Source organism: Thalassophryne amazonica, chromosome 9 (genome assembly GCF_902500255.1).
Source record: "Thalassophryne amazonica chromosome 9, fThaAma1.1, whole genome shotgun sequence".
Classification (NCBI taxonomy): Eukaryota; Metazoa; Chordata; class Actinopteri; order Batrachoidiformes; family Batrachoididae; genus Thalassophryne; species Thalassophryne amazonica.
The window spans coordinates 25170831-25183512 of NC_047111.1; the positions used below are offsets into that span (position 1 = coordinate 25170831).

General features: G+C 48.7%; 1 protein-coding gene across 6 annotated transcripts in view; it reads right to left on the minus strand.

Moving 5' to 3' along the window:
• Positions 1 to 12682, minus strand: part of usp28 (ubiquitin specific peptidase 28) — an 83001-nt gene that overhangs the window by 65556 nt on the left and 4763 nt on the right. For 5 of the 6 annotated variants that reach the window (XM_034177818.1, XM_034177817.1, XM_034177815.1 and 2 more), the window contains exon 2: positions 3140 to 3217. In XM_034177818.1, coding sequence (XP_034033709.1) covers positions 3140 to 3217 — 78 coding nt within the window. The remainder of the gene's footprint in view (positions 1 to 3139; positions 3218 to 12682) is intronic. The other variant, XM_034177813.1, reaches the window with a different exon arrangement.

A 12682-nucleotide genomic window follows, 5' to 3' on the forward strand; every position in this document is an offset into this window, starting at 1 on the left:
AGGATGGATGGGGTCATGTATTGCGAGATTCTGGCAACCTCCTTCCCTCAGTAAGAGCACTGAAGATGGGTCATGGCTGGGTCTTCCAGCATGACAATGACCCCAAACACACAGCCAGGGCAACTAAGGAGGGGCTCCGTAAGAAGCATTTCAAGGTCCTAGAGTGGCCTGGCCAGTCTCCAGACCTGAACTCAATAGAAAATCTTTGGAGGGAGCTAAAACCCCAAACCTGAAAGATTTGGAGAAGATCTGTATGGAGGAATGGACCAAAATCCCTGCTGCAGTGTGTGCAAACCTGGTGAAAAACTACAGGAAACATTTGACCTCTGTAATTGCAAACAAAGGCTACTGTACCAAATATTAACACTGATTTTCACAGGTGTTGAAATACTTATTTGCAGCAGTAACATACAAATAAATGATTAAAAATCATACATTGCGATTTCTGGATTTTTTTTTTTTTTTAGATTATGTCTCTCACAGTGGACATGCACCTAAGATGAAAATTTCAGACCCCCTCCATGATTTCTAAGTGGGAGAACTTGCAAAATCGCAGGGTGTCCAATTACTTATTTTCCTCACTGTACATGAACAAGGTTAGTGTGAGAAGATATAAAATATTCAATATTAACAAATAAGGTGTTGTCGACTCACCAAAACCTGCTATGTACTAAAGATATAGCTCAAGCACTGACAAAGATATTTTGATGTCATGACAAAATAAATAAATAAAATAATAACATTAGACAGACAGACAGACAGACAGACAGACAGACAGACAGACAGACAGACAGACAGATAGATAGATAGATAGATAGATAGATAGATACTTTATTCCCGAAGGAGAAATTCGGCTGTCCGGCAGCAACACATCCACGCATAGACACATAAAAACACATAAAAATACATACATAGTTAACTTAAAAATCACTAACAAATAAAATGCAAATGCTCAGACCAAGCTGTTATAAAGTCTTATAGCAGAGGGGACAAAAGACCTCTTATAATGTTCTGTTTTGCAGCGCAAGGAAAGGAGCCTGTTGCTGCAGTTGCTCCTCTGAGCAGCTAGACTATTATAGAAAGGATGTCTGGTGTTACACAGGATGCCCTGCATTAGAGTCCTCATCCTCCTCTCCAGCACAGCACCCACAGAGTCTGCTACTTTTACTTTTACTAGCGTAAAAGAAATGCTCAGTGCTGTCAGGGTTATGAACCATAAAGCTGTCCGCTCTCTTCTGTGGTGGCAGATATCATTATTAATATTATTATTAATATAATAATTATTATTATTATTAATAATAAAAACAGATGAGTGAAATCTTAGAAAGCCCCACAATGTTGAATATGAAGTTCATGAGATGGAAGAACAACACTGCACAACCAACTGTAGGAAGTGGGACAATGCAGAATAAGTGTCTTGGCCAGGGACACAGATAGGTAGCGTGAGAGAGATTTGAGCTCAGGTCTACATATTGGTAGGCCAGCTCGTTGTCCACTGAGCTACCTGCTCAGTCGTGACATTCTTATCTCTGGGTCCTCAGTCTTTGAGATAGAGAGACACCTGCGAAGAGCGTATGAAATCATGATATCGCTGGACAGAAGTGTTTAGTGATGGTGATCAATGATGCCGATAACGCGTTACTCTAATCTAACCACTTTTTTTTAGTAATGAGTAATCTAACGCGTTAATCTTTCCAAATCAGTAATCAGATTAAAGTTACTTCTCCAAGTCACTGTGCATTACTATTATTTTTGCATTGTGGGTCGATAGCAGCATTAAAATTGGTCCATGGGCAGGGGGTCGGGGTTCGACTGAACTGCCCACTTTAAGCGAGCTGTGAGCTTTTCATCCACGGCTTTCTGCAGCAGCTACAACTCGTCCTCACCTCTTAAAGCACGGTGACAACAGCACACCTGCACTGAGCTTTAGTAAGACATTTTTATGCTTTTTTCTCCTTTATTTAGAATTCTGAGCTGAGCCGCTCCGTATCTGCTCGCTAAAAACAGCTGATCCTTCACGACGCGTCAACAACTAACACTATTTTCCACTCAAACGCACCTAAACTCACTTTCTGAGGACCACATGATGTGAAAACGCAAAAAAAATTTCTTACCTGTAAATGTGGTCATGTTTTCTGCATAAATAAATGTTATCCATTCTTTGTGCTCAAACACCAAAGCAGGGTCGAATCCAGATGTAATGGGGGCGCGGGGCTAGGATGTGCCCCCCAACACCCCTAGATTAAAGGTCCAGTTTTGAAGCCTTTTTTTACTACAACTACTAATACTACTTATAATAATAATAATAATAATAATAATTTCGACAAGTAAAATGTTTAGAGAGAATTTAAATGTTAGAAAAATGTTAGAAATAATTTAATAGGTACATTTATAAACAATGTAGGTTAGAAATTGCAAGTTTTACTGTTACAGTGCTGTCAACAGTTAAATATGAGGTCAAGAAAGAGGTCTTTATTTTACTTTTTATAAAACAAGTATTTATTTTCATTGAAGTCAAGAAAGGGTGACTATAAAGTGAGTTTTGGCAAAACAAGTATCATTGTCACGTTGAGGTGGCAGAGGGTTGTTGTCGGCAGCTGGGGAAAGTAACTAAAAAGTAACTAGTAAGCTAACTTAGTTACTTTTACAATTGAGTAATCAGTAACTAAGTTACTTTTTCAAGGAGTAATCAGTAATCAGTAATTGGATTACTTTTTCAAAGTAACTGTGGCAACACTGATGGTGATATCTTTGCAGGAGAACAGAGGTCCAAGTCTTTAGGGCCCTGGTGCTACTTGTTTTGTTGCATGGTTGTAAGACGGGACGCTGACCAGTGTCCTAAACAGTAGACCAGATCTTTAGTACTAAGACTCGTCGGAGGATCCTGGGGTAAAACTGCAATAAATTTGTGTCAAATGACAGTTACTTAGGGAGATTTGTGGTGGAGAGTTGTGGTAAATGTGGAGAAACGCAACATTAGTGCATACTCACAGACTTGACTTGACTACGCCAATGATGAGATGATACTGCTTGTTTTTGTCACTTAATGAAAAAGTTTGGGCTCACTGTGAAAAAATATGTAAATATAACAAAAAACAAAGCATAAAAAAAAGTCTCCAGTTAGCCTCGATGGACTTACATTCAAGGCTTGATACAGAAGCTGCGGCTCCTGGATGCCAGTGACCTCCTTCAGCTGGTTGATCAGCATCTGGTCCTGCTGAGAAAAAAAAACATTGAGCACTCAAGTGTGCTGTTTCAATATCCTTATGAGTGCCTTTATATCTGGTATGCAAAATGTGCAGTGCGTGTAAACTGTGCTCTTCTTTGATAGTGCAGGAAACTACAGTATTTCTGCCAGAAAACACAAAGTGGCATGTGGAGGTCATAATGTAAATGTCTCTGTGGTTGTTGGATATGTAGGTCATAAGGGTTTTATACTGGAGAACAAAATTCATGGATTCTTTCAGACAATTACGTTGGTATTTTTTAATGGAAACAAAAGGCTATAACACTGATTTTAGTCTATATAGTTACCATGCAAAGATTTTCCAAAATTACGAAATGTTTTCTTTTTAACTGCACCTGAACAACACCAATCATCAGTGTGATGGGTGGCGTGATGGGTGGTGACCAAAGTTTTGGCTGAAGCAAACACTGTGTTGTGTGGGCCGCCAGAAGAGGAGGTACTGCTGGCCCACCACCAGAGGGCGCCCTGCCTGAAGTGCAGGCTTCAGGCATGAGAGGGCGCTGCCGCCTCACAGGAACAGCCGAGGTGACAGCATTCACTCATCAACTATGACAGCTGTCACCGATCATCTGCACTTCACCCCAGATAAAAGCAGGATGACACCTCCACCACGTTGCCGAGATATCGTTCTTCTAAGGAGGTAATGTTCTCAGCCATAAACTAAACTGTATCTTAGTCTGAACTCTTTTTGCAGCCTCTTTCCTGTGGAGCCTTGTCCGCTGATTGGTGGTTTGTGAGAGTGCCGACGTCTTCGCCTCTCACTCTTTCCAGATAAGTGCTGAAACAGGAGCTGCACGAGTGTGTGATTTGAGGTGGAGGTGGAATTCCCACCGTTGTTGTTACTGGGTGTACACACCCACACTTGACTGTCTTTGCTCTTCGCCAGCAGTACCAGATCCGACACGCGGAGACGGTGGCCACCTGGGGGATTCGGGACCTGGCGGCTCCAGTATCCTTCGGGTTCGGTGGCGGAGGAAATCGTGTGGTTCCGGTTCTTCTTTAGACGGACGTCTCCTATCGTCGAGCCTGCGCACACGACACCTTTATCCATTGACTTTGTATCATTCTATAATCTGCTGTGTATGGTTGTGGCATTCACAACAGTAAAGTGTTCAAATTTGACTCCTTCTATTGTCCGTTCATTTGCGCCCCCTGTTGTGGGTCCGTGTCACTACACTTTCACAACAGGATATCTCGGCCAGTCATGGACTCCGAGGGGCGTCACCCAGCGATTGAACGGCCAATGGGAGAGCAGGGTGCACAGGCGTCTGCAGGAGACGTGATTGGTGAGTTGCAGCACATCCTCACCGCCTTTACGGCTCGGTTGGATCAGATGACCGAGCAAAACATCCTCCTGAACCGCAGGGTGGAGGCTCTCTCCGCACAGGTGGCAGCGAGTGCTCAGGGCGCTGCTGCGGCTCCTCCTCCTGCCGACCCTGTACAAGATATGAATGTTCCAGTGGTCGTTCAACAACCCCTCCCACCATCCCCTGAAGCATACATAAGCCCTCCAGAGCCGTACGGAGGTTGTGTGGAGACGTGCGCGGACTTTCTGATGCAGTGTTCGCTCGTCTTTGCACAACGTCCTGTCATGTACGCGTCTGATGCCAGCAAGGTGGCTTATGTTATTAACTTGCTTCGTGGTGAGGCACGCGCTTGGGCTACAGCGCTTTGGGAGCAAAACTCACGGCTCCTTACCTCTTATACTGGGTTTGTGAGGGAGTTCAGAACAGTGTTTGATCACCCTAACAGAGGAGAGACCGCTTCAACAGTGCTGCTGTCAATGCGACAGGGGCGCCGACGCGCAGCCGAATATGCAGTCGACTTCCCCATCGCGGCTGCGAGGTCCGGCTGGAATAACGTTGCGCTCCGCGCCGCCTTCATAAACGGACTGTCGTCGGTCCTGATGGAGCACCTGGTAGCTAAGGAAGAACCGCGGGATTTAGATGGGCTTATCAATCTCGTTATATGGTTAGACAATCGGTTGGAGGAACGCCGTCGGGAGCGAGGCGAAGGACGTGGCCGGGCACGCGCCGTCCCTCTCCCTTCCGGGTTCAAAAAGGTTCCGCCCTCCCCACGCTCCACAGCCGCAGCGCTCCGTGGGGCAACAGCTCCCCCTGCTGACGTTGCTAGGGAAACGCACAAAGCCAAAATGAGAACAGCTGACAGAATGAGGAGGCTGGTCTGCGGGGAGTGTTTTCTCTGCAGCTCAAAAGAGCACATACAGAAAAACTGCCCCAAACGCCAAAATGACAACACCTGCCCATAGAGACTGGGCTAAGGGGGGGTCATAACATTCACGTGGGACACACACATATTGCCAAACGACTCCCAGTTACAATCCTGAGTGGGGATTTAACCCTTCAAGCCCCAGCACTGGTGGACACGGGGTCCGAAGGGAATCTGCTAGACAGCAGATGGGCAAGGGAGGTAGGGCTCCCTCCGGTGGCGCTTCCTTCGCCATTGCAGGTGTGCGGGCACTAGATGGCACCCTTCTCCCTTTAATCATGCACAAGACACAACCTGTAACTCTGGTGGTGTCTGGGAATCATCGGGCGGAGATCGAGTTTTTTGTGACTCCTTCTACCTCCTGCGTGATTTTGGGCTTCCCGTGGATGTTGAAACACAATCCCCGGACTGATTGGCCGTCTGGGGTGGTGGTTCAGTGGAGCGAAACCTGCCATCGGGCGTGTTTAGGATCCTCGGTTCCTCCCGGTTTACATGCTAAGGAGGAGGTCAAAGTCCCTCCCAATCTGACGGCGGTGCCGGTTGAGTACCACGATCTTGCTGATGTCTTCAGCAAGGATCTGGCACTCGCCCTTCCCCCGCACCGTCCGTACGATTGTGCCATTGATCTGATTCCAGGCGTTGAGTTCCCGTCCAGCAGGCTGTACAACTTCTCACGACCTCAGCGCGAATCAATGGAGACCTACATCCGGGACTCATTAGCTGCTGGGCTGATCCGGAATTCCACCTCCCAGATGGGTGCAGGTTTCTTTTTTGTGGGCAAGAAAGATGGCGGACTCCGTCCATGCATTGATTACAGGGGGCTGAATGAAATCACTATTCGCAACCGATACCCGTTGCCGTTGTTAGATTCCGTGTTCACCCCCTGCATGGAGCCAAAATCTTTACTAAGCTGGATCTTAGGAATGCGTATCACCTGGTTCGGATCCGGAAGGGAGACGAATGCAAGACGGCCTTTAACACCCCGTTAGGTCACTTTGAGTACCTGGTCATGCCGTTTGGCCTCACCAACGCCCCCGTGACGTTCCAAGCCTTGGTTAACGACGTCTTGCGGGACTTCCTGCACCGATTCGTCTTTGTATATCTGGACGATATACTCATCTTTTCTCCGGATCCTGAGACCCATGTCCGGCATGTACGTCAGGTCCTGCAGCGGTTGTTGGAGAACCGGCTGTTTGTGAAGGGCGAGAAGTGTGAGTTTCATCGCACCTCTTTGTCCTTCCTGGGGTTTATCACCTCCTCCAACTCCGTCGCCCCGGATCCGGCCAAGGTCGCGGCGGTGAGAGACTGGCCCCAACCTACGAGCCGTAGGAAGCTGCAACAGTTCCTCGGCTTCGCCAATTTTTACAGGAGGTTCATTAAGGGGTATAGTCAGGTAGTTAGCCCCCTGACAGCCCTGACCTCTCCAAAAGTCCCCTTCACCTGGTCGGATCGGTGCGAAGCCGCATTCAGGGAGTTGAAACAGCGCTTCTCGACTGCACCCGTCTTGGTGCAGCCCGATCCCAGTCGCCAGTTTGTGGATGAAGTGGACGCCTCTGACTCAGGGATAGGAGCCGTGCTATCCCAGAGCGGAGAGACCGATAAGGTTCTTCACCCGTGTGCCTATTTCTCCCGCAGGTTGACCCCAGCAGAACGGAACTATGACGTGGGCAATCGAGAACTCCTAGCGGTGAAAGAGGCTCTTGAGGAGTGGAGACACCTGTTGGAGGGAGCGTCCGTGCCATTCACGGTTTTCACTGACCACCGGAACCTGGAGTATATCAGGACCGCCAGGTGGCTGAACCCCAGGCAAGCCCGCTGGTCACTGTTCTTTGGCCGTTTTGACTTCCGAATCACCTACCGCCCCGGGACCAAGAACCAGAGGTCGGATGCCTTGTCCCGGGTGCATTAACATGAAGTCAAAACCGAGCTGTCGGATCCACCGGAACCCATCGTACCGGAGTCCACTATCGTGGCCACCCTTACCTGGGACGTGGAGAAGACCGTCCAGGAGGCCCTGGCACGGAGCCCGGATCCCGGAACAGGGCCAAAGAACAGACTATACGTCCCAGCAGAAGCCAGGGCTGCCGTCCTGGACTTCTGTCACGGGTCCAAGCTGTCCTGCCACCCAGGGGTGCGTAGGACCGTGGCAGTGGTCTGGCAGCGCTTCTGGTGGGTGTCCCTGGAGGCTGACGTCTGGGCTTACATCCAGGCCTGCACCACCTGCGCCAGGGGCAAGGCGGACCACCAAAAGGCACAGGGACTCCTTCAGCCGCTTCCTGTGCCTCATCGCCCCTGGTCCCACATTGGTCTGGATTTCGTCACGGGCCTCCCGCCGTCCCGGGGGCACACCACCATCCTCACAATAGTGGACCGGTTCTCCAAGGCGGCCCACTTCGTGGCCCTCCCGAAGCTCCCGTCGGCCCAGGAAACAGCGGATCTCCTGGTCCACCGTGTCGTACTTCTGCATGGGATACCAACAGACATCGTCTCAGATCGTGGTCCCCAGTTTTCCTCGCAGGTTTGGAGAAGTTTCTGCTGGGAGCTGGGGGCCACCGTGAGCCTCTCGTCTGGGTATCATCCTCAGACCAACGGACAGGCTGAACAGGCTAACCAAGAGCTGGAGCAGGCCCTGCGATGTACCACATCCACACACCCGATGGCTTGGAGTGAACACCTGGCCTGGATCGAGTATGTGAATAACAGCCAAGTGTCCTCTGCCACCGGCCTCTCCCCGTTTGAGGTGTGTCTGGGGTACCAGCCCCCTTTGTTTCCTGTGGTGGAGGGAGAGGTCGGTGTACCCTCGGTCCAGGCCCACCTGCGGAGATGCCGTCGGGTGTGGCGCACCGCCCGTTCGGCCTTGTTGAGGGCCCGGACGAGGGCAAAGACCCATGCAGACCGTCGACGGTCCCCGGCCCCCGCATATCGGCCCGGGCAGGAGGTGTGGCTATCCACAAGGGACATTCCCCTCCAGGTGGATTCCCCCAAACTGAAGGACCTGTACATCAGGCCCTTCAAGATCCTCAAGGTCCTCAGTCCCGCCGCAGCGAGGCTCCAACTCCCGGCCTCACTGCGGATTCATCCAGTATTCCACGTTTCAAGGTTGAAACCACGTCTCACCTCACCCCTCTGTGCACCCGGTCCGGCGCCGCCTCCTGCCTGTATCATCGACGGGGAGCCAGCTTGGACAGTGCGCCGGCTCCTGGACGTCCGTCGAATGGGCCGGGGTTTCCAATATTTGGTGGACTGGGAGGGGTATGGACCCGAAGAACGCTCCTGGGTGAAGAGGAGCTTCATCCTGGACCCGGCCCTCCTGGCCGATTTTTACCGTCTCCACCCGGACAAGCCTGGTCGGGCGCCAGGAGGCGCCCGTTGAGGGGGGGGGGTCCTGTTGTGTGGGCCGCCAGAAGAGGAGGTACTGCTGGCCCACCACCAGAGGGTGCCCTGCCTGAAGTGCGGGCTTCAGGCACGAGAGGGCGCTGCCGCCTCACAGGAACAGCCGAGGTGAGAGCTGTCACTCATCAACTATGACAGCTGTCACCGATCATCTGCACTTCACCCCAGATAAAAGCAGGATGACACCTCCACCATGTCGCCGAGATATCGTTCTTCTAAGGAGGTAATATTCTCAGCCATAAACTAAACTGTATCTTAGTCTGAACTCTTTTTGCAGCCTCTTTCCTGTGGAGCCTTGTCCGCTGATTGGTGGTTTGTGAGAGTGCCGACGTCTTCGCCTCTCACTCTTTCCAGATAAGTGCTGAAACAGGAGCTGCACGAGTGTGTGATTTGAGGTGGAGGTGGAATTCCCACCGTTGTTGTTACTGGGTGTACACACCCACACTTGACTGTCTTTGCTCTTCGCCAGCAGTACCAGATCCGACACGCGGAGACGGTGGCCACCTGGGGGATTCGGGACCTGGCGGCTCCAGTATCCTTCGGGTTCGGTGGCGGAGAAAATCGTGTGGTTCCGGTTCTTCTTTAGACGGACGTCTCCTATCGTCAAGCCTGCCCACACGACACCTTTATCCATTGACTTTGTATCATTCTATAATCTGCTGTGTATGGTTGTGGCATTCACAACAGTAAAGTGTTCAAATTTGACTCCTTCTATTGTCCGTTCATTTGCGCCCCCTGTTGTGGGTCCGTGTCACTACACTTTCACAACACACTGCTCTAATGTAACGTAACATCAGATGTACCTGGAGAATGGAGCACGTGGCCTTGACTTGGGGACTTTGACTCCGAGAGAAAAGCATGCTTAATGTTTACATAAGAAAACACAGGACATGTACTTCTCTATGCTGCGTAAACAAAACTCAACTTGTTCTACCACACTTGTGTCTCAATGTTATTAAGCACAATTTCTAATTTAACAGCAGCTGTGGGAGTGAGGTTTGTGAGTTCAGCTTCCAAAATAAGATGCGACAGGAAATCCTTGGGAACCACTGAATAACTCATACTATTTATTAGTACCGTCCGCCACTCAACAAAGCAGTTGAACTTGAAGTTTACAGTATGTGATTCCTACACTCTTTTTGTGTGCAGGTGATGGTCTTGTGGTTAAGCAGTAGCCTTGAGACCAGCGGATCATCGGTTCACACCTCCTTCTGGTCGGAAAAATCACTAAGGGCCCTTGGGCAAGCTCCTAAATCCCCAAGTTGCTCCTGGTATGTAGTGAGCTCCTGGCATGACAGCACCCCGACATTGGTGAAACAATGACCTCTTATTTTTTGCTACAAAGTCAAAAAAGTTTAATTTCACTGAAAACCTTGGCAGATTAGCAAACCTATATATTTATAGAAAAATAACGCTATGGGAATCCACTGTAAATATTTATTTACTCTTTAAAAGAAGAAAAAAATATTTACAGCCACCATTTTGAATTTTCAAAAAATTTACACATTTCGTTCAATTTAACTTTCACTGAACACAGTGTGGAGAATGGAATAACGGACAGCATACAGTGACTGCTTTTTTCTGCTGGTGACTCAGACTACACAACCCCAACTCATTATTATTATCATTCAAACACACAACGCAACAGAGACTGACGGTCCAACATCATTCAGTCAGATACTGTTTACAATTATGGTGCTAAACAGCACTTTACCACCACAATCAACTATTCACACATTATCAACATGATCACAGAAGAAGAACACAAAACATTAACAAATAACACAATAAATCCCAATGACAGAATTTACCCAGGATTCACTGTGCTAGTGATGGTGGCAATGCCCTTTATGAATCAACGGTGGTATGATAACAGACCAAGGATGCTGCTCAGCTCATTGATGCTGGTGGAGGGTGGGCCATACTCAGACAACAGCTATTTTGGGTGGGTCACTGGGTACACCCTGAGCACATAACCCAGGAAGGTTCAGCCATTGTCCACCCTGCCGGATGGCAAGGAAGACCTCCCATAAGTTGGTAAGTGCAGATCCCAAAGTAATGAATGGCCACCAGCAGGTTTTTGTTAGATACACCACACAAGGTCTCCGAGGTACTCCTGTTGGGACCTTCCCAATCAGCCATTCAAACAATGTTGGAGCATTATGTTTTCCATATAGCATGATGTGGAACTGCCACTGACATTAGCCATTAATACAGACCAATTCTGTTCTGGGGCAAATATACTGTACTTACCAGTAACCAATCTACAGGTTGAACCAGATGAACCCAATAATAGTCAAAGGTGTCACCAACTATTGATCATTGGTTGACTTCTTGGGTATGAAACCTGATTGTTCTGGTCACCGAATGACGTAACTCAAACTGATTCCTGTCATAAATACTTTTGTAAGCTCATTTCCTGGTCCAGAGAGCACTATAATACCTCTGTAGTTACTGAAATCCAGGGGACAACGCTTTCTTTTCCAGACTGGGGGATCAAGTCTTTTCTTCCAGTACAAAGGGATGATATCCTTCTCCCAGATTTGAAAAAGGAATGGAACGTCAGGAGCGCAGCATCTTTACCCAACTGAGGGAGGTTAGCTCAGTGTTGCAGATCTCTGGAGCTTTCTCTGCTTTCAGCTGGTTCATGGCCTTTGTAATCTCATCAACATTTGGTGCTTCAAAGATGACAAGTGAATCATCCAGCAGGAACCCTGTCACTGGAGATGTCTGACATCCCAGGAGGATGATCAGCCTTACATAGCTACTCAAAGTAACTGGTTCAATGGAAAAATACACCAGAGACATCTTTCAGGACCTAGACATCATCCACCATAACTGTAGCAGGATGAGGTGTTGGTTTTCAGGAACGAAGTGCTTTGACTCCTTTGTAAGTAGGCCAAAAGTGATGGATGATGAGCTGATGAGTCACCTCTTCACAGATTCCATCACAGCCCATTTTCTCAGCCCCCAGTAGACCATGTAATTTGCAGCAACCTGTGCACTTTGACTACTCCAGATAATACCCTCAGAAATGAAACAGGTCCTCCTTTGAACATTGTTGAGACATTACTCACCATGGTGGGCATGTAGACTTCTCGCAATCTGATCAGGGAAGGATTTTACTTCAAAAACATCTCTCTAGTCTCTGACCAGAGACTGCAGGTCATGCTGTTCAGATGAAACAAGGTTGGGCAGTGTCTGTAACATCTTCTCTTCAAATGGCAAGGCCTGATGAGTTCCTGTTTCACTGCGACCCCAGCCACTGTGTATGCTCGCCACGCAGACTTGAGTGAGGAATGACTAAAATGGCATTGTGTCTTGGCAGCTTCACTGGCATTTTGGGCAGACTGTTGTCCACATTTCTCCCAACCTTGAGGAGGCACTGAGGCTGCAGTGTTGCAGTCCTGCTGGCCTCACTGGGGTGATGGAGCAGCAATGAGCTTGAAGACTTCTGAGTGGTCTCTTCTGCATGTCCTACAGCAGGGGTGCCCAAGTTCACTCCTCGAGATCTACCTTCCTGACACTCTTAGCTATCTCCCTGTTCCAACACACCTGAATCTAATGAAAGACTCGTTAGCAGGCTTTTAATGATTCAGGTGTGTTGGAGCAGGGAGACAACTAAGAGTGTCAGGACGGTAGATCTTGAGGACCGAACTTGGGCACCCCTGTCCTACAGCATCTCACTTTCATCTTGATATGGAGGCAACGAATCTCACTTCTGTAGACCAATGTAATACACAACCTTGAAAGTCAAACCTGGGAGCATACACTGCTGTGTCTGTGACACCACCACCTGGATAGCAACCACCC